The sequence below is a fragment of the Mixia osmundae genome (genome assembly GCF_000708205.1).
Source record: "Mixia osmundae IAM 14324 unplaced genomic scaffold scaffold_2, whole genome shotgun sequence".
In the NCBI taxonomy this organism is placed as follows: Eukaryota; Fungi; Basidiomycota; class Mixiomycetes; order Mixiales; family Mixiaceae; genus Mixia; species Mixia osmundae.
In genome coordinates this window covers 399,139-419,339 of record NW_014575562.1, presented here as the reverse complement: position 1 = coordinate 419,339, position 20,201 = coordinate 399,139, and the positions used below count along the sequence as shown (strand labels likewise).

General features: G+C 54.9%; 6 protein-coding genes across 6 annotated transcripts; 3 read left to right on the top strand and 3 right to left on the bottom strand.

Moving 5' to 3' along the window:
- Positions 1-112: 112 nt before the first annotated feature.
- L969DRAFT_614781 (uncharacterized protein) lies at positions 113-3,163 on the bottom strand (the record flags this gene model as incomplete). The annotated part of the gene is made up of 14 exons (XM_014714459.1): positions 2,662-3,163; positions 2,481-2,619; positions 2,242-2,395; positions 2,112-2,160; positions 2,033-2,056; positions 1,922-1,977; positions 1,840-1,863; positions 1,678-1,790; positions 1,547-1,625; positions 1,335-1,497; positions 1,071-1,281; positions 501-1,020; positions 323-445; positions 113-268 (listed from the first exon to the last, which is right to left on the bottom strand). The coding sequence occupies exons 1-14, from the start codon at positions 2,777-2,779 to the stop codon at positions 113-115; spliced, it is 1,929 nt and encodes a 642-aa protein (XP_014569945.1). The 5' UTR covers positions 2,780-3,163.
- Positions 3,164-3,375: 212 nt separating this feature from the next.
- On the top strand, positions 3,376-5,018 carry L969DRAFT_45716 (uncharacterized protein; the record flags this gene model as incomplete). Its single annotated transcript, XM_014714458.1, has 3 exons — positions 3,376-3,680; positions 3,729-4,047; positions 4,098-5,018. 3 exons carry the CDS (start codon positions 3,376-3,378, stop codon positions 5,016-5,018), a joined length of 1,545 nt encoding a protein of 514 aa, XP_014569944.1.
- A 115-nt stretch (positions 5,019-5,133) lies between these two features.
- On the bottom strand, positions 5,134-11,291 carry L969DRAFT_44640 (uncharacterized protein; the record flags this gene model as incomplete). The annotated part of the gene is made up of 9 exons (XM_014714457.1): positions 5,134-6,242; positions 6,295-6,649; positions 6,734-6,983; positions 7,072-7,194; positions 7,472-7,570; positions 7,623-7,874; positions 7,926-8,518; positions 8,565-8,994; positions 9,046-11,291. 9 exons carry the CDS (start codon positions 11,289-11,291, stop codon positions 5,134-5,136), a joined length of 5,457 nt encoding a protein of 1,818 aa, XP_014569943.1.
- Positions 11,292-11,801: 510 nt separating this feature from the next.
- L969DRAFT_299190 (uncharacterized protein) lies at positions 11,802-13,457 on the top strand. Its single transcript, XM_014714456.1, has 2 exons — positions 11,802-12,818; positions 12,869-13,457. The coding sequence occupies exons 1-2, from the start codon at positions 11,906-11,908 to the stop codon at positions 13,375-13,377; spliced, it is 1,422 nt and encodes a 473-aa protein (XP_014569942.1). The 5' UTR covers positions 11,802-11,905; the 3' UTR covers positions 13,378-13,457.
- Positions 13,458-13,537: 80 nt separating this feature from the next.
- Positions 13,538-17,850, bottom strand: L969DRAFT_92556 (uncharacterized protein; the record flags this gene model as incomplete). Its single annotated transcript, XM_014714455.1, has 6 exons — positions 13,538-14,295; positions 14,497-14,875; positions 14,931-15,514; positions 15,882-16,988; positions 17,035-17,779; positions 17,830-17,850. The coding sequence occupies 6 exons, from the start codon at positions 17,848-17,850 to the stop codon at positions 13,538-13,540; spliced, it is 3,594 nt and encodes a 1,197-aa protein (XP_014569941.1).
- A 57-nt stretch (positions 17,851-17,907) lies between these two features.
- Positions 17,908-20,201, top strand: L969DRAFT_85101 (uncharacterized protein). Its single transcript, XM_014714454.1, has 11 exons — positions 17,908-18,075; positions 18,125-18,380; positions 18,431-18,473; positions 18,524-18,611; positions 18,666-18,798; positions 18,854-19,037; positions 19,089-19,268; positions 19,318-19,482; positions 19,539-19,647; positions 19,694-20,066; positions 20,117-20,201. Exons 1-11 carry the CDS (start codon positions 17,981-17,983, stop codon positions 20,171-20,173), a joined length of 1,683 nt encoding a protein of 560 aa, XP_014569940.1. The 5' UTR covers positions 17,908-17,980; the 3' UTR covers positions 20,174-20,201.

The following is a 20,201-nucleotide window of genomic DNA, read 5'->3' as shown; positions in this document are numbered from 1 at the left end:
TACAATAGGGTTATAACGAAAAGTGAGCCCGAAGGAGCAGACGAGATGACATCGTCCAATTGTGGCAGATTTTGTGAGGCAAATTATGCAACCGAGTGACTGCGGGGTTTGATTATGCGGTCGTGGTCGCAGGCTCTGTCGATGCTGGTACGGCATCGTCGTGCACATCAGTCTTCTCGGGCTGCTGCGCAGAGCGTGCTGATGGCGGCTGAACGCCCGACTTCTCTGGTAGGTCAGACGACGAGCGAGAGCCAGTCTCCTCAAAGTACTGCAAGAGGTTGCGTCAGCTCGTCATGCAGAACATGAAAGCAAGCAGCCTTACCTTTGCCTCTAGATCCTTTTCTAGCAGGACATAGTCGTACGCGACTTCGCCCATCTCCGCTTCGTCGACACCGATGATTTCGGCCTCCTCAGATGCACGGAGGGAAAGGCCTGGAATGTAATCCTGAGGGAATGAAACACACATCGGCATGTGCAGATGAGGCGGCGAAAGTACATACCATGACGACCAAGATGAGCATTGTCATTGCGAAGGCATATCCCATGATGGCGGCGCAGTCGGCGAGCTGGTAGGCAAGCTGAATGTAGTGATGGTTGATCCATCCACCGTCGATGACGGATGCGCCATCAAACGACACGACGCGGGAATCGGCGAAAAGACCGGTCAACAAGTTGCCGACCATTCCTCCGATACCGTGAGCGGCGAAGATATCGAGTGCGTCATCGTATCCGAAGATGAACTTGAGCTTAGTCGCCCAATTGCAGCATGCTGCAGTGATGACACCGATGGCGAGCGAAGCGGGTGTTCCAACGTAACCGGATGCGGGTGTGATACCGACGAGACCGCAAATAGCACCTGAGCAGAAGCCGACGGCAGACCACTTGCGCTCTAGCCTCCAATCGAGCAACATCCAGGTAAGACCACCGACGGCCGCTGCATTGTTGGTAACGATTGCCGCCTGAGTTGCGCGGAGATTGGCCGAGAGAGCAGAACCACCGTTGAAGCCAAACCAGCCGAACCTGATATCGCTCGTCAGCAAACGTTTACCAGAGCTCTACACGAAGCCCACCAGAGGAATACTGTGCCGAGAACGACGTGAGAGACATTGTGAGGCTTGTAGGCGAGTCGCTCAGTGCCGTAGCCGCGACGCTTGCCGATCCAGATGGAGTAGGCGAGCGCTGCAGTGCCCGAGGACATGTGTACGGGACCTCCGCCGGCGAAATCGAGGGCGGGCAGGATGTACGCCCAACCATTGGGTGCCCAAGTCCAGCACGCGATAGCTTTTGTGAATCACGTCAGTCGTATGATCATGACAAGATACGGGTTGACCTACGATCATAGACAAGGGTGGCCCAAACGAACGTGAAGACCATGATAGGTCCGAGACGTCCTCGCTCGGCCATGGCGCCGACTGCGATCATGGGTGTGATGGCGGCGAACATGAGCTGGTAGATGCAGTAGAGCAACGCAGGGATGCGCGTGGATCCAGCGGATTCCTGTATGCACAGTCAGGCAGAATCGTGGCAGCTCGGTAAAAGGACATACGTCAAGCAAAACATTCATGAGACCAAAGTTGTCGAGGTTGCCGATGAACTTGCTGCCGGTTGGCGAAAAGGTCAAGGAGCTACGCTGGAACGGGTCAGCGTCGGGTCAAGAATGATAAGCATGCGACTCGCTATCCCCAGAAGAACCATTGGAATGAGACGGTCGCGAAGACGACCATGGAGGCCCAGATCATCGAAAGCGCGTTCTTTCTTCGCAGCAAACCGCTGTAGAAGAAGCCGAGACCCTATGGCATCCCCATCAGCTTCATCCGATCACAGTCCGTGAAGACATACGGGTGTCATGATCATGACAAGAGCCTGCGCGGTCACCCGGGATCAGCCTGAGACAAACCTCGGCATCGAGGAGGAGACGTACTGTCGAGGTCAGAACCCAGGCAAAGTCGCCGGCATTGTAGACAATCTCGTCCGGAGCTGTGAAGACACGACGATCAGTGAAACAAGACTTTGTCGCGATCGTGCGACCTACTGCCGGCATTGACAATCATGTCCTCTGTGAGACCAGCTACAAGTTAGCGGCAGTCCTCTTTGAGGCAGTTTTGACGTACGACTGTCGGTAAAGTTGAGGACGACCATGTTTGCAAAGTCTAAAGATCTCTAAGTGCACGCAAGAGAGGTCTGAGGCCGATCTGCTGATTCGTAGATAGTGAAATCGCCGGCTCAGGCGCGACTATCGACGTCTAACGAGGCCTGAACGTATCCCAAGAAGTCTCTCCGCTCCTTGCCGGGCGAATGTGACAGACGAGCGAGGCCGCTAGTGCAAGACGAAGAGAGGTCGTTCGATCCTCGAGCGCAAGAGGTTGGGCGCACGCGAAAAGATTTCTTATCTAGGCTGAGACGGTCAAAGCGGGAACGGGTTCAATCACATCGATCATGCAGCTCAAAATGCATCTCAAAATGCATGGATTCAGTATTACAAACTCGTTATCGAAGATGAGACATCAAGCTTGGCTGCCCAATCTGGGATGCTGCTCGGCAGCCCTTGGCTTGGCGCTGGCAGATCTCTGAAAGCCGGAAAATGCCCAGATTTGCCGAGACGCGGAGCTGATAGGGGCGCTGTCGTAGGCCACGCGAGCATTCATGAGTGAATCGTATGACTTCGCTCATCCACAGTGGGTGCCGGCGCGGGAGAGTCCTCTTGTTGACCTTTCACGCCGGGGTCGTCTGGTGGAGAGACGGCAGTGATCGCATCAGGTGATCTTGCCGAAGAGTCCATGTCGCATGGCTGCTTTCTCTCGTTTGCGACGGGTGCGATCTTCCGCTGACTCGCCAGCCTTCACTTGTCGTCTCGCTCGCCGTTCCTCTGGATGTATCAATGCATGGAACTTGCGTCCCATAAGTTTCGTGAGCTCTGTGAGCTCACAGGCTATGTAGCCAGTGATGACCATCTCAGCGACGCAGAATTGGCTTCAAGCCCAGATTCGCAACGTCTGACCCAATGCGTGACGGCGAGGTAACGCTTAGGAGATCTGTCAGCAGTACCGACTTTACGCTCGCTTGTAAAGTCCGAGAAGAAGCGATGCTCGCTCTTACGGGAACGAGTCACTGGGCCTCTCTGCTGCGGGAGCTAGACTCCTACAGCAGTCTCGCGGCCCTTTGCATCAAGCGCTCTCAGACATCTTCCGGGATCGCTGTCGCTGCCTGCGCAGACATTTGCTTCATTTGCACGCTCACAAGTATTTTAGAGTTTGCCAGGGCGATCGCGTACTGCCTATCGAACATAAGACCTAAGCCTAAGCCACGAGAGACAGACATGCTGCCCTCTTTCCCCTGTCTCCTCTTGACCTTCTCGGTAGCTACTAGCCGCAAACAATGCTCGGTAGACTGGGCCTGTTGTGCCTGCTAAGCGCTCTGCAAATTGCAGCGGCGCCTGCCAGCGCGTCTGCGAAAGCCAGTTCGACAGCGACTGCTTCGTCCTCTTCCTCGTCGAGCAGCTCAAAGCAGAACGCCAAGGTCCTCATCTTGGGAGCAGGGGTTGCTGGCATCACTGCGGCCATCAATCTGCAGAAGGCAGGGGTCACAGACTGGCTCATCATCGATGCAGAGCCGCAGATTGGAGGGCGCATGCAGAGCCAGAAGCTGGCCAACGGCCTCGTCGTAGAGCGTGGGCCGAATTGGTAAGTCTCACTGCACCAATATCGCCTCGTACTGACACAAGAGAGCAGGGTTCAAGGTCTCAATTCGTCATCCGGGTTCAATCCCATTTGGAGGCTCGCTCTCGACGCCAACTTATCGACGTCCATCAGCGACTTCAGTAACTTTACAGCCTACAATCTCAATGGCAAAGCAAAAGGCGTCGACGATCTGTACGATCAGTACAGTGACGCCTTTGCGAACTTCTTGTCCATTGCAGGCACTAAGCTCGACCAGAATCAGTTCGACTACAATGCAAGAGGCGGCCTCTTCAGAGCCGGATGGAATCCATTGACGCCGGAGGCGAGAGCCGTCGAGGCTTACAACTACGATATGGAGTTTGCACAAAGTGTCAGTTCTTGCAATTCACGACTTGCTTGCACTGACAGCGTGAGATACAGCCGTCAGACTCATCCTGGACGTACTCATCAGTCAATACTAACGACACCTTCAATCTCTTCTCGGCCGACAATGCCCTCTCCATTGATCAGAGAGGTTTCAGCGTCATACTGGAACACGAGTTTGCGCCTCTTAACGCCTCATCAAAGCTGCGCTTGAACACAACCGTCAAGAAGGTTGCATATAGTACCTCGGGTGTCTCAGTCACCACAACCGGCGGGCAGAAATTTACAGGCGATTATGCGATCTGTACCTTCTCAGTTGGCGTGCTACAGAATAGCGACGTCACATTCAGCCCATCATTTCCCGTATGGAAACAAGACGCCATTGACAGCTTCGCTATGGCTGTCTATACAAAGATCTTCATCACCTTTACCGAGAAGTTCTGGGCAGCGAACGATCAATTCGCGTTATATGTCGACCCCGCCGTTCGTGCGAGATATGTCCAGTTCCAATTCCTCGACGTAGAAGACTTCTTCCCTGGCTCAAAGACGCTCTTCGTTACGGCTCTCGGCGATCAGGCAGTCGCTGTCGAGGCGCGCAGCGAGCAGGACGTACAAGACGAAATCGTTGGCATTCTCAAGGGCATGTACGGAAACAAGGCCAACATTGTAGCGACATCGATCTACTATCCGCGCTGGCATTCCGATCCACTGTACAGAGGATCGTATAGCAATTGGCCAGCAGGTTATAGCCCGCTCTCTCAAGAGAATCTACGCGCTGGTCTTCCTGCAGGCAAAGATGCTCGACTGCTCTTCGCCGGCGAAGCTCTCTCGTACCAGTGGTATGGCTTCTTGCACGGAGCTTACTACAGTGCTCTGGACACGACCAATGGCCTCATTGATTCGTTCAAGACATCGAAACTAAACGAGTCGTACTATCCAGTTGTCTATCAATCGACGCAGCAAAGCATCACCTTTTAACTTGATCGAATACTCTCAGTGGATTATGCGCATGCTCAGTGGGTCAAGGGGACGAATCAGGAGGGTAGTGTAATAATCAAAAAGTCATTGCATGGTGACAACATGAAATCTCGCATCATGACAGGACGAGCGCGCGTAATTTTGCTTCCAAGGTATCGTCACCGCCGGCATCGATCGTGTAGCTCACCTCCGAGCGTGCCATCCCATTGAACTGAGATGCTGCGCATATAGTGTAGGCACCCATATTTTCCCAACGCAGCCAGTCGCCAACGACGAGCGAATCTGTCGGCAGAAAAGCTTTGCTCTGAACGACATCAATCGAGTCACACGTCGGTCCCCAGATGGAACATGGCTGTACTTTACCGAATTGCTTGCCATCGTCGACGACTGCGCCTTTGGCGGTGAGGACTCGCGGATGCACGACTTGATGGTCAAACATCGTGCAGTTGAACGATCCATAAACGCCGTCATTGATATAGTACATGACAGCGGGCTCGTCTGTCGTATTCGCCGCCTCACAAAGTATTGCAGCTCTCTCTTGCTCGTCGCTCAGACCACGTCGAGCGATGATGTTGGTCGCAAGCTGGAACGCTTCTGCGACATAGTAGCGTCCCGGTTCAGCGATGACGCGAACTTTCCGTCTATCGGGGAAGTGAACAGTAAGCGATCTATGAATGACAGCGGCCATGAGCTCTAGATTGTCGCTGCCGAAGCCACCGCCGATGTCGAGCAGAGTAAAGTCATAGCCCAGTTCTGCGCCAATTTGAAACGCAAGCTTGGCGCGATGGATGGCATCGTCGTACAGTAACGGATTGGAGCAACCCGAGCCTACGTGAAAGCTGATGCCGACGACCTCGACGCCAAGTTCCTTTGCTCGGGTCAGGAGCGGGCGGACTTCGCTCATCGCAGCCCCGAACTTCAGACCCAGTCGACAGAGAGAGCCGCTATCGTCTGTGAGGATGCGAAGGACCATTCTGGCGTCGGGATGAAGTCTGCTGACTTTGCGCAGCTCGTCCGCGTTATCAAACGTCATGTGGTTGACGCGGTGGCTTGCAGCATGGCCAACCATCGAGGCAGCCTTGCAAGGGTTGGCATAGATGATCTGATCGGGATGCACTCCCAATGCGAGCACCAGTGCGATCTCGGTATGCGAAGCACAGTCGAAACCGAAGCCAAGCGCAGCCATCATCTTGAGCACGAGCGGATCAGGGTTACTTTTGACGGCTGCGTACGTGTGTGAGTACTCGATATGCTGGCGTGAGCGCGAGGGACATACCGAAGAAAGGTTCGATGCGATGCTCAGCACTGGCATGTAGTGGATGACCAAATTGATCCCACCAGCGCACAATTTGTTTGTAAACTTGAGCCAAGTCACAGACGAAGAAAGCGTCTTCTACCGAAGCATGACCATCGTGATCTTCGTGCTCAGCCACCGTATTGTGCATGACCTCCAGAATCGAGCCGGTAAAAATCTCGGGCGTCTCAAAGACCGGCGGTGGCGGCGCACGAGGGAAGCCTCGCTTGATAGGTGGCAGAGAGCATGATCGGAGGGCTTTGTTGCTCTCCGGGGCAAACGATAGCCGTCGCTCAGGTGTCCCTGGAGCGCTGCTGTGCTCAATGCTGACATCGAGCTTAGCAGGTTTGCCCGCTTGGACTACGGTAGTTGAAGACAGTGTTGCCGCCGTCAGAGTCTTCGTCATTTCCTAGCTCAAGACGATGTGGACGTCGCTCTGGCTGCACGGAGGCGTGGATCTGCCCTGCAGTGGACTGGCAAAGACGATGCGCCCAACCCCTTGAGCGGGCGCTGGACGGCTTGTAGTGACGACTGATTCGGCAGCTGAGGCCTCGCTCCCCCTAGCGAGGTCGATCGTTCTGGGGGATCCCTGTGGATCTACTGAGGTATGATCGACCACGCACAAACGAGCAGCTTCGCGGACGAGGACGAATGCAAAGAGGGTTGAACTCCTGTCTCGTCGGTCTTAGGGAGGCTTGACCGCTCGCTCCCTACCGTAGTGGAGCAAGCGGAGAGTCGTATATGAGCCCACAAATCTACCTAGGTCTGTAATATTGGCAGTCGTAAGTTTTCTCGCTCTGCAGTTGACGTGAGCTCGGGTCTACGCCGAGGTTTAAGCAGTCGCCAGCGCCGGCGATCGCTAGTCGCAGCAGCAGATCACGGCTATATGACTTGAGCGACTACGTTGTTGCTGTCCAGCCTCAACAGCTGCTCTTTTGCAAGTTTGCCTGTGGCGGACAATTTGTCGCGCGCCGGAGACGTCGGCCTCGGAGTCTGCGCGTGTGCGCATCTGCCGCCGGGCGTGGCCAGCTTCCGAGCCTCAGATGTAACCAAGCGAGCAGGGCAACATTCTATATGGTGCAATGAACAGTCATGTCAAGTAGATGCTAGTGGGATAGACTGTACGAATCAGCCATTGAGAACGGTTCCATCCCCTCACGTTGCATTGGCCGCCTCGGGCGCGCTGCTGTCATTGTCTTGGCTCTCAAGCGCACCGACGAGGGCCTTGAGCGATAAGCCGCCTTTGACATTGTATGAGCTGTGCCGAGTGTCAACACAAGACACGGAACAAAGCGCACGAGAGGACCTACTCGATCTGACCAGTCGCAAGCATCGAGCTGGCTTGCTCGCTTGAGCCGCCGGAGATGATGACGATGTTGCTACGTCGTAGCGAATGCTTCTGCTCAATCTGACGAATCTCCGTTGCAGCTTCGAGCCCGCTTTTGCGCGGCATGTTGACATCGAGCCAGCAGACTGTCGGGTGATATTGAGCGTAGATATCGATCGCTTCTTGTCCATCGCACGCAGCTCGATAGTCGATACCTTTCCGCGCTAGCATAGTCCTGCATCACAGTGTCAGCCCAGTTGCTCATGCGCGCAAGGCTTGCACTGACGTGAGAATCTTACGCGATATCGCGTTATCTTCGGCTATGAGCACTCGAATGTCAGCCGAGCGGCCATCACGAAAGCGTTTGCTCCCTGAGTGAGCGGTAGAAGCAGAGCTGTCTCGCGATACAGGCGGCTTTGCAGCCTTGTGTGACGAGGATGCTCGGACCGATTCTCGCGCGAGGACGCGGCCCAGCGACCCTTCGGTCGAGGTTGCGGACGGTACAGGTGTGCCATAAGTAGTGAGACACACCCGTTTCGGCGGCGTCAAGACCGCTGAATCATCCGAGGAAGCCATCCATTGGACGGGCAGTATGATCGTCATAGTCGTTCCTTGGCCTTCAACACTGTCGACAAGAATGTCGCCTACCATGCGCTTGACAATTGCACGAACAATCGACAAACCAAGACCGACGCCTGTCGAGAACTCGTTGCCTTGCTTGAATGGCGTGAAGAGGTCGTTCTTGGCGAATGAGCTACTAAAGCCGCAGCCGGTGTCAGTGACACGGATCTCAATAAGTGAAGTCGCGGTTTGCTGTACGTCCGGCGATTGTGATCCAGGCGGATCTCGCAGCACGCGCAAAGATACATTGACCGAGCCCTGCGAGCCTTGAGCGTCGTGTCAAACAGGAAGAGCAAGCGCGTACATGTTCAGTGTACTTGAGCGAATTGCCCGTGACATTCAATATGATTCGGTTGAGGCCAGCCTTATCAACCAGAGCATGCCAGCTGCCGTGCTTGGCCTCCGTTTCGACGATGATCGACACTCTGTCACCGGTAGAGCGATCATCAATGGCATCTGCTCTGAGCTTGCGCGCACGACAGCTCTTGACAGCATTAATGAGCTCCTCGCTCAGATCGACTTCGGTCAGAGCTCGCTTCCGATGAGCATGCACCGGTGTCGCGCCGACCGCCTCGACCTTAGAGAAGTCGAGAACATCCTCGAGCACTGATCGCAAATTCTCGCCGCACACTGCAGCAGTGTTGAGCATCGGTAGGATTTGTTCGTAATAGTCTTCCGAATCGAGTGCGTCCCGCATGCCTTCGAGCTCCAGTAAGATGGCGTGTAATGGCGTGCTGTCATGGTCCATCAGCGCTTTGGCAAATCGAACAGAGGGTCTTGCATACCGGAGCTCGTGACTGATCTGAGAGACGAACAGGGTCTGGCTCTTTGAGGCCGCAACAATCTGTCGTCGCTGCATCTGGCCAAGGCAAATGGCGCCTAAGCCGCTGACAAAATCGGCCTCTGCGCTTGTGTATTCGGTGTGTGGGGTACAACTGGCTGCGAGAACCATAATCTGCGGTTGCAGTTCATCGCCGGCGAATAGGGGTATCATCATTGCTGCTTGTGCATGCGCAGGAAGTAAGCGCCTAAGGCCAGGTATGAAATCTTTGGCTTCGAACCGGACGTGCGAATGCTCCAGAAAGGCAAGCAAACATTCAGCGTAGTCTTCGTTGTGTCTGGCGCTCGAGATCTGCGCAATCCAGTCGTTGTGCCGAGAATCAGTCGAAGAGGCCATGATGGTCACAGCAGCTTCTTTGCTATTGACCTCGGCTTCGAGCCAGCTGATGGTGGGACCGGACGCGGTCTGAAGAGTCTTGAAGACACCAGTAACGTTCTGGCTGGTCCAAGTACGGGACTGACGCGATGGCGCACCGGAGTGGGCATCGGCAGACGCCCACTTCGTGTCATTGAGCGATGATAAAGCCGCGTGATAATTTCGCACGTCTACAATAGCCGCGAAGTCGACAGGCAGATATTGCCGCAGGCCTTCGACTGTCCTCTCAAAGACATCGACAGGCGCATTTGCCGCTCCGTCTGACGCTGAGGTGGCCTGAGACGGCCTGCAGACCGTTGATGCGAGGAGGTCGCCAAGAAATTCCCGCTGAAGCGCTTGAGCCTCTATCTGTGCCGTCATATGTGAGGTGGAGAGCTCGCGGGCAATCATATCCGCAAGACTTGTCAGAAGCCTCTTGTCTTCAGCACTGAACGAGGTCCGTCGACGTGACTTGTCGCTCTCTAGCAGGCAGAGCGACCCGACGTTGATCCTCTGATCTCCATCAGCGGGATCGGCCGCCTGAACACCCATCTCAAGAGCGCTAGTGGTGGCCATGGAGATGGGTGCGCCAATGTATTGCGCAATATGGCCAGACTTGACGTTGGGGTTATTTGCAAAACGCCAATCCTCTTCTGGCCTAAGTACTACCAACGGCTCGTCTGTCAGGAGTGAATGGGGGCAGAAGCTGTCCCGCGTTGGAAGCGAGCTACCCGCCGGTTGGCTGAATCCGATCGAGGCGACAAACGTCTGCTGAGAATCCTCGAGTAGCGTGACGATCACAGCAGCAGCATTGAAGACGAGCTGGGCTACTTGAGCTATCTTTGCCACTGCCGCTCTTCGATTCGGATCGAGCAAGCCGTAGCGATGGAGCAATTTTAGTCGCGTGTTCTTTGACTGACTGTCAGGCGCTGGAAGATAACGATTCTTCTTGTAGAACGATAGGATCTCTTCTGCCTTCTGCTTCATATCACTGGTTTCATACACTTGCATGCCAGCACCCTCATCGCTGTCGCTCAGATGGCCGGTGATCGACGAAGTAGGCGAATGCAGCGACACTGATCGGTGAGCATACTCAGCAGTATTCGTCTGATCGTTCTGTGCGTAGGCTGCATCTTGAACAAAAATTCCAGTATCGTCCTCTGATGGCGCTGGCAAGGATGGCTTTCGGCTGTGCAATGAGAGCGCCGCGAGAGCGGTGCGCGCGACGGCTGTCGAGGCGGTGCTAGCGCTATTGTTACGGCTCTGGAGCATCTGCGCATTAAGCGGCGGGCCAGCATCAATGCTCGCGTGTCGTGAGCTCGTATAAGATTCCCAGTCCGACTGCGACATGTCTGCGCCTTCCTCTTCGTCTAAGCGGGCAAGTAGTGATGGCTGCCGTGGCGTGGAATCGGCAGGGAAGCTGCCCGCACGATACGCGGTGAGATACTCTGCCCATGCCAAGTCGGGCTGCTCAGTATTGTAGACGCGATGGCTTGCTGAACCATCTGAGCTCGATAGAGGCGTTTCTGACGACGGCGACTCTGGCTCTTCTTGTCCCGCAGAGGCAGCTCTCTGAGCTCTTCTTCGACGTCTGCGCTCTTCCCGCCTTTCGCTGTCACTCCTCGTCGGTCGTCGGTCATTGAGCGAAGTAGAGCTGTTCGACCGAGAGCCACTTGATCCACCGGCGGTCAGCTCAGCAGGATTGAGCAAGAAACCTGGTTTGCGTGGACCGTTGGCAGCGCCTGCTCCACTTCCTCGAGATGAGTTTATCGGGCCATGACGAGGCGTAGATGACCGGCCATCGTCCGGCGAGACGAAGATGAGCGTCGAAGACATGCTCGGCGATCCTCGCTGGAATCGCGTGCAGCCGTCCGGCTAAAGCGGCTCAAAATATGATCGTTCGCATCCGGCAAGAAGCACAGCTTGGGCGCACCGCGCTGTGACCCGCGTCCTGATCTTGGTCGAGTCAGGTCTAGAGAGCCGTCTGCAGCTGGATACCGTTTGTTCGTCTTCGGGCGGCCCCCATGTTCGACGGCCAGACTTCTCCGTCCCGTGATGGACGATCGAAGTCCTTCCGATCGCGATCGCGTTCACGGCCGCGCTCACGTCAGCATAGGTCAGCGCGAGAGCCCCGTCCGATGCAGTCGAGATTACGACGACGATTGGCCTTGTACATACAGTTTCGGTAGTTCAGAGAGGAAGTACATTGTTGAGAGAATCTCGGAGTCGTCAGGACGCTGAGACAGTAGCTAACGGCATCTTCATCGGTCGTGCGCTTGCTACAGAGCAACGTAGCCCTCGGCAAAATCGTGATCGACAGTATCCGAGCAATCGTAGCAGCATCGCAACAAGCAGGAGTTCGGCCAGAATAGCGCCATTAAACACCGATTTTACTCAAGGGAGCCATCGCAGAGCATCCGACAGTCTTTGACACTGCACAAGGACATACCATGCAAGACTCGAATCCGATCGTGATCGACGCCTCAGCACAGTCTACGGAGTTGTCACTCGCAAGCCAGGAACACTCCTCCATCCTCTTGCCGAGTAAGAGCATCACCGAGCCTCTGAACGCGACCAGCCTGGCCAATTCGCGCACCCGATCCGCAGTCTTGTCGTCGTCAATGGCCTTACCGCCCTCGCTCGTTATGACGCTGTCCAGCCTCGATCGCGATCCTCGAAGGCTGTCCTTCGCTCCCTCTGAAGGCAGCATGGGTGACAGCGATCGAGGCAGCCGGAGCGGCTGTATGAACGCTCGAAGACCCTCGATGGGTACGCTCTCTATGGCGACATCGCCCGGTCTATCATACAGCTCGACGCCGTCTAGCCTGAGCGAGCCGGATCTCGATGTCGAATCGCTCATGCTCGACTCGCCAGCCCATGGCAAGCCAAGAGTACAGCCATCTTCGCCCGGTACATCTCATCTATCGATCGAAGCTAATAGCCCTGCGATCGAGGACGACGAAGACGACCTTCGACCAGGACTTTGCGAGCCGCTATCGATACCCTTTGGCGTCGAATTAGCACCAGCGGCGATGAAGGCTCGCCGCGAGCGTGAAGATCAGGAACGGAACAGATCGATCATTAATTATGCTGCTTCGATCATAAGGAAAGAAGCCGCCGCACTGCTTGATCTCGCCAACCGATTGTCACCGAACGCTCCGGACATCTCGGAACATACTATGAGCACTGTCATGCAGGCTGTCAGACCTGCACAAGTTTCAGAGCCGACTGCCGCCGCTCAAGCCTTCTCCGACACACTTGCGAGGATTTCGACAATGCCCGCGCATGGCAAAGTCGTATTTATAGGGATCGGTAAATCTGGCTTGGTTGCGCGCAAGACAGTCGCTACCTTTTGCTCGCTCGGTATGTCGCCGCCAGATCATGCTTGGTCATGGCTCATCATCCCTAAACAGGTATTCCCGCTGTATATCTGTCCGCTCTGACGGCGACGCATGGCGATCTTGGCATAATCTCTCCCCTCAAGACGGATCCGGTCGTTCTGATTTCTTATTCGGGCAAGACTGCCGAGTTGCACGCGCTGCTACCTATACTCAGGACACGCGCATCGCTACTTGTTGCATGCACATCCAGCAAAGATTCGCCCCTTGCACGGTGTTGCGATTGCTTCCTCGATGCTGCCTTGCCCGAGGGCGAAGGGGAAGCTGGCGAGTTCGCGCATCCGACATCACCCGGCCAGACACATGGCCTTCCCGCGCCGACGAGCAGCGTGATGGCCGCCCTGGCCGTATTGGACGCGTTGGGTCTTGCCTGGGCGCGAACTCAAGCCGGGTGGCATCACGAGGACGCAGAACAGCGAGATGAGCAGCGAATTACAGACAAGTTAAGGCAGATGTTCGTGCGTTACCATCCTGGCGGCTCCCTAGGTTCAACGCTGGCGAGCACAGCGCCCTCGGACTTTTGATGTTCCCCGATCTCCAAGAACGCCTAGCAAATAGATTGACAGAATACTGAAGTCATTGTCACTGTAACCAAATTTGTCGTCGCCTCGTATCCCTGTAGCCGCGTATATTACAGATGACTGATCGTGCATATTTACTGTGCTCTGTGATCGATAACACAATTTATTCTACAAATGCTCTCAGTAAGGCGTCGCCAAGTAGAGGATCGAGTTCTGTTCCGTCTCGACCGATCTTGGCTTCTTTATTCCGATTGAATGCATTCTTGAGATGCTTTGTGCTTGCAAATGACAATGGACGGACAGCGACCCACTCCAGAGCAAAGTATCGACTAGGCTCTGGAGAAAGCTGGTCGGCTGCTTTGCGATGGACGGGTTCGTCTTTTTCTGGTGAGATAACAAGACTGGCTAGAGACGTTGCAGTGGTCGTGTTTGTAGCTTGACTGGAACCTCCTCCAGTGTTAGAACTCGTAGGCGTGGATGTTGAGCTGTTGCCAGCGATCTCTCGCGCTCGTCGCGTCGCAGCGGATTCTGCCGGGCGACGGCCAGCCATGTTAGCCACGCTGAGATCCTGCTTTTCGAGATTTGGCGCGAGATCTCGCGCGACACCTGGGGAGATGATCACCGGCTCCTCGACGACAGGTGAATTTGTAGGCACCATCCCCGGGACACCTCCATCCGGCGAAAGTACATCGCCATCAGTATGTGAGATTGCCGTTGGCGTGGCAATCTCGTCACGGAGTTTATCTGTCAATGCATTGACGTTTGAAGACCCTGCGATGCTTCCTGACATGCGTGCAACGCCGAGGAATTGACCGCTGCCATTGGCGCTAAAGATGAGAAAGACGTCTTGGCTCGTGCGGTAGGCCCGATTGAGCGTCGTCTCGTTCCGTGGCTGAGTCTTCCACGTCGATCGTGCCACGGCTGTGACGAGATCGTGTTGAGTATGAGCCTTGAGCAAGAAGAATCGTCTGGGGAAATGCTGCTCGAGAAAGCAAGAGGAGACAGTGCTGGATGAATGCGTCGAATCTAGCGAACTTCTACGCTGCACGTTTGGCGCCCAGTCGCTTGGAAAGCTTTGCTACCTTGCTTCTGCGCGTGCAGCAACGAAACGCTTGTGCAGACCGAAGCCATGCTGACTCGTTACGCCGGTCTTATCGCCATCGTCTCGCTCACGGCATACCAACGGTTTGGAGCCTTTGCAGCCTGGCCTGAGCTGTAGCCCGTTACCAGTGGCAATTCCCACTTTGAGGTGTAGCGCCGAGATGTAGTTGACGAATCCACAATTTGCATGTAGCAGAAGATGCACGCTGTCTACGCCTGTCGTGGAGAGCGCGGCAGCGTCGAGCTCGTGTCCCAAGCTGCCTCCCCTTTTGCGGAGCTCTGATCGTGCAGTAGCGATCTCCTCTGATCCGCAATATGATTGTGGCGTGGGCAGATGAAGGAAAAAATGCGAAAATTGTTCGTGAGTGGTATCGCGCGAGACGTTGCCGACCCACATTGCCTGCAATGCAGGCCATCAGCTAGTGAGTGATCAGACACAAGCAGTATCTGCGCACCCATGCGGACGGCAATGGCGGAGGCCGATAGTCTGGCACGAAGCGTGTGCCGCTGACGGGCTGATTTGCCTGATGAGCCTGGAATTTGGATGCTTCCTGTCGAGGAGGTCTCTTCGGGTGGACTCTGCCGATTTGCGAGGATACGACGTCTGGACGCTGGGCTCTCCAGGAAACCTGAGGTGGCCAAGAATTGGACATGGGAGCTGCAGGCCAGGGTGCATACCAATGTGAATCGTAGGTTGGTATATCGTACACATGTTGACTGGAATACATCGGCCGACAGGCGCAGGGATTGCGTTGGCATTGGTGGCAAACGTTATAGTATTGCATGCCTTGTGGGATGGTAGGCAACATGCCGGGCGGAACGATCTGCTGATGATCGGCAGGCATCGCATAGATGACGCTACCCTGACTGATCGTGCTCTGCCTTGATCGTGCGTATTCGTCGCCACTCGAATGAGCGCGGACATGATATCCGTGGTATGGCGCATACGGCACGAACGGCTGGCTCTGCTGGACCTCCTCGCTATCAAACACAGTGTAGCTCAAGCCATCGGGCGCTAAGACATGTCCCATGCTTTGCGCTGGCTGCGATCAGAGTCTTCGAGGTACAGCGCATTGAAGATGCTCCGACGAGCAAACTGGAATCACAGCGTCACAATTGAGTGGGCGCTGAATCTACGTGCCAGAGCTGCCGAGAAGGAGGGGACAGGGAAGTATGCAGATTGAAAAATTCATTGAGGAAAGGCAGTGGGAAAGCAAAATCGTGAATCGCTCGATGGATTTGCGCGAGTCGACAGAAAACCCATTTTTATCGCGATCAAAATCGCATGTCATGAATCACAGTTCTGCATTAGTCTAGATCTCTGCGAGGCTAGGCCTGCCGAGCACGGAGTCTACGATCTTGGGCGGGATTAAGAGAGACCTCTGGAGGTCGTGAAACTTTCGTACACCATTCAAAGTGATTACATCTGTAGTCAGGATTGAGTATGACGTTCTTGTTTTTGCTAGCAGCTTCCTCGTGGCCTTGTCCGACGGGACGAGAACAGAGGTAGAATTTCCTACCCTTGTTTGGACCAGGCTTGTTGACTGTCCAGAGTGTACAAGGTTCTTTATGCATCTTACACAGCGGAACCGCCAGAGGTGAGAAGAGGGCGTTCCATTGCGATGCCGCCTGCGGGTCGCTGTCTTGTAATGGCAGCCTTTCATATCCATCGGCTTGAGCCGCAGTCTCGCTCGCAGTTGCTGAGGCTCGCTGAGACGTAGATGCGCTGCAGCTAGGTTCATCTAGATTCTCACTCTGGCTGCCAGGCACTGTTGACCTGCGCTTCTTCGTGTCGGATTCGGGTCTGCGTGTCTTACCAGACACTGGATCGGCAAAGAAAGATGCTAAAGTGGATTGTCCATTCCGGACGTTGAGCTGCTTCTTTGGCGGCTGGCTCCTACTTGCCGAATCTGATCTTGGTCGCTTGTCAGGCGGTCGGCTCGACTGCGCTGTCGCCGTAGACGTGGATCGCGAGCGAGGCTGTGGATGTTCAGCAATCTCATCATCGTCATCGTCATCTTCAATCATTATCGTAGCATGTCGTTCCGGTTTGGACGATCTGATTGTCGCAAAGGCGCTGGCCAGCGTAGGCGCTTCGGGTGATTCAGAGACTCGCGACGTCGAAGCATCTCGTCGCATCTCCGGCGCAGGTAAAGGCGTTACTGTGCGTGCTTGCACAGGCGATTCATCCTTCTTCTTGACAAAGAAAGTCTTGAGAAGAGACTGCGTGCCTGCGAAAGAGTTGTAGTATCTTGCTGCCATTCTCGGCGGGTCGGGCACCGGGTCGACGCGCTCTCGCCCGGGATTGACAGCTTCCCAGAGAGACTGCTTAGTGCCGTCATTTAGCGATATCTCAGGATGAAAGTCGATGAAGACAGGGCAATGATCTGATCCCACGACATGTGCTTGTATGTCTGCCGCCTTGATCCAAGGCAGTAGGCCGGGCGTCACCAGGATGTAGTCTAACCGAGTGCCATAATTGGTCACACGAGCATTGATCTTGGTCTCCCAGTCTGCATACCAAGTCAGCAGACGTCTGCCAGATTCGATTTCACTGACGGGTATACATATTGGTGCGCGTGGGATGAAAGAAGCGTGTCGAGTCGATCATGACGCCGCTCGCGCCGATAAAGGCAGACAGCCAAGCGCGAGCAGGATGGGCTTGAAAGTCGTCCAGATTCTGTTCTGCTTTGCGCTTCTCGGGATCACAGTGATCTATCGTCTGGGCGCAGATATTGAGATCGCCAACGACGATGACCTCTCGGCCGAGCTTAATAAGCTGCCGTACGCGTTCGTCGAGCAGATGATTGAATGCCATCTTGAACGTCAAGCGATCCGAATTGGTCTCGTTGGGACAATAGACATTGATGAGGACAAACAAGCCTAGGTCGACGACGGTCGTTCGGCCCTCGCTGTCGATGTCGCGCATCTCAAATGAGGATAGCTCGACGGCCGCCGGTGTGGGATAACCTCCTATCCGGTCTTGTCTTGCCAGATCATCCCTATCCTTCTCGCCGCTCAAGCTGAGACCAGTCAGACCTTCTTCGGCCTGAAGGGGCACCGTCGCTGCTCGCTTGGTGTAAATGGCCGTGCCTGAGTAGCCCTTTGGCGGCTTGCGGCAATAGCTCGAGAAGAAAGCGTCATAGTCGTCCGGACAAGCCATAGAGCGTTCGATTTTGTCCTTGGTGATCTTCGTCTCCTGCAGGCAGACGATGTCGCCTCCGAGCAGATCGAGCATCTGACCATAGTTGCCTTTGCACTCGTTCCATGGCTTGTATTGCGGCAGTGTCTTGATGCCGTTGATCTATGCATTCCTTCAGATATGTCAAGCATATAGCAATCAATTGGGCCTACATTCCATGTGATCAATCGCATACGGAGCCAGGCCCAGGCCACCGCGGGATCACGCGATCACAACTATCAGCTGGCAGTCGACGCTCGACGCGATCTCTTCGACGATCATTGACATCGCTCAAGCGCTCATCCCTCACGCTCTGATGCCTTCATGGAGCCAGACTCGCATCCTACGATCGCCCGGCGGCGACTGCGACAAGCTCACAAGGATTTGACCCGGCGAGGATTGCTCATTGCCGCTAAATGGTCAGCAGCACCATCACTTTGCTCTACACTCCGCTTAGCCGAGCTGCAGGTCGGCCGAGCTGGTCTGTTCGGTCCGCGAAGAGTCACAGGACGACCTCGCTGCTTTACAAGCAAGCGAAACTGCTGCCCGAAGCGACAGATTTGATGATGCAGGCTCGTCCAGTCAGCGCGTCGATGAGGAGGACGACGTTTATACGCTCGCCATGAGCCACTTCAACACAAAGTCGTTTGACAAGACTGCAGATCTTCTGCAGCATCGCACAGATCGAGTTGCACGCTTCCTTGGCCTGTACGCAAAGTATCTTGCAAGTCAACGCTAGATGATAATGCGATCCGAGCTGACGTCGCTCGGTAGAGCTGCGAGAGACAAGCGCAAGAGCGCGCTGGTCCCATACTTGGCAAGCTAGCCTCTATCGGCATCTTTGTCGCACTGAGACAGTCGTTGCAGGGCCCCGAGATAGAGGCGCGGTCAGCCCAGATTTCGTCGACTTGCTGAAGCAGCTCAAGGGCGAAGAAGATGCTTTCTTGCTCTATCTGTGCGCTGCCCGAGGGCTACAAATATCTGCTAGACTGATCGGTGCATTACTCAGGAAGGCTCTGGTACTTGCTCGACTGGGGCATCGAGTAGAAGCCATGGCTGCTCTCATTCATTCCGGCAATCTGTATCCCTACAATTGGTCATGCTGGCTAAAGCTGGCGCAGCTGCTCGAGCACGCAGAAGAGGTATGATGACTCTTCATCAGAACCAGCCGTTCTAATGACTCTGTGAAATGCACAGTGGGAAGCGTTACATCGTCGATTACCTATCAGCTTCATGTCGCGTATCTTTGCTCTGCACGCAATGCTGGAGCTGCATTCTGCGACCGATCAACTACATGGGAGCACTCTAGAGCTACTCGAGCTATTCCCCACCAGCCTGCATATCAAGAGCCAGCAAGCTCTTATGGCTTACCATCTCAGAGGTAGGCCCCCGCTTATGTGAAGAATGAGCTCTAACGCAGCCGTCTATGCAGAATTTGAAGAAGCAGAACGACTGTTTGAGGAGATATATGAGCAAGATCCGCATCGAGTGGAAGACATCGACACCTACTCGAACATACTCTATGTCATGGACAAGCGATCCACGCTCAGCGTCCTGGCTGCTAAATTCACATCGCTTGACCGCAACCGGCCTGAAACCTGTTGTCTCGTTGGTGAGTCAGCATTTGTGATTCCACGATCGCGGCTCACAAAAGGGCTCAGGCAACTACTACTCGCTGCGAGGCGAGCACGAAAAGGCTCTCATGCATTTTCGACGCGCGCTCGAGCTCGACCGGGGCTATCTGTCTGCCTGGACTCTCATGGGTCACGAGTTCGTCGAGCTGAAGAATTCACATGCAGCAGTAGCAGCCTATCGCAGAGCAGTGGGCAAGTCTCGTGCACATACGCGCACGCTAGCATTCTATTGACCGGAGTGATCGCAGATGTCAATAGGAAGGACTACAGGGCGTGGTATGGTCTCGGACAGACGTATGAGCTGCTCAAAATGCCCCACTATTCGCTCGTCTACTATCAGAAAGCAACAGCCCTCCGGTGAGCTAATCAAGCAGGCTAAAGAATCGGCTCATTGCGCGAACAGACCGTACGACAGCCGCATGTGGTCCGCGCTTGCGGGCACGTACGACACTTTGAACCGACCAGACGAAGCCATCAAATGCTACAAACGAGCGGCAATATCTGCCGAGCCTTCCGAGATCGCCCAGCTGTACAGGCTAGCCGAATTATACCAAGAGAAAGATCTCTCGGTAGCGTGGCAATATCATCGCCGCGTTGTCGAAGTCGCCACCCGAGCAGAGCTGCCTATTTCAGAGTATAGCGCGAGCTGCACATGGCTAGCCGTGACACTTCTCGAGAAGATCAAAGCCGAAGGGGCGAGATTGGATCAAGCATCAGAGGCAGATCTGCAATACGTAGAAGAATTGCTACAGCGTGTGCTAGCTGGTAGCGGACAGGCAAGCCTCATAACATGCTTCATGTATGCGCCTGATAGACTAGCTGACAGGAACGAGAAGACGCAAAGGAACTTCTTAAGCAGACCGGTGCTCTACGGCAGAGTTGATCTCGATGCATTATGATCCATGGCTGAG

Bases quoted from the DNA above. Each gene is read 5' to 3' on its own strand.
- L969DRAFT_299190 (XM_014714456.1), top strand. From the start codon at position 11,906: ATGCAAGACTCGAATCCGATCGTGATCGACGCCTCAGCACAGTCTACG. The intron at 12,819-12,868 runs GTATGTCGCCGC...ATCCCTAAACAG, and splicing joins CGCTACCTTTTGCTCGCTCG to GTATTCCCGCTGTATATCTG.
- L969DRAFT_85101 (XM_014714454.1), top strand. From the start codon at position 17,981: ATGGAGCCAGACTCGCATCCTACGATCGCCCGGCGGCGACTGCGACAA. The intron at 18,612-18,665 runs GTGCGCTGCCCG...TGCATTACTCAG, and splicing joins GATGCTTTCTTGCTCTATCT to GAAGGCTCTGGTACTTGCTC. The intron at 20,067-20,116 runs GCAAGCCTCATA...ACTAGCTGACAG, and splicing joins TGCTAGCTGGTAGCGGACAG to GAACGAGAAGACGCAAAGGA.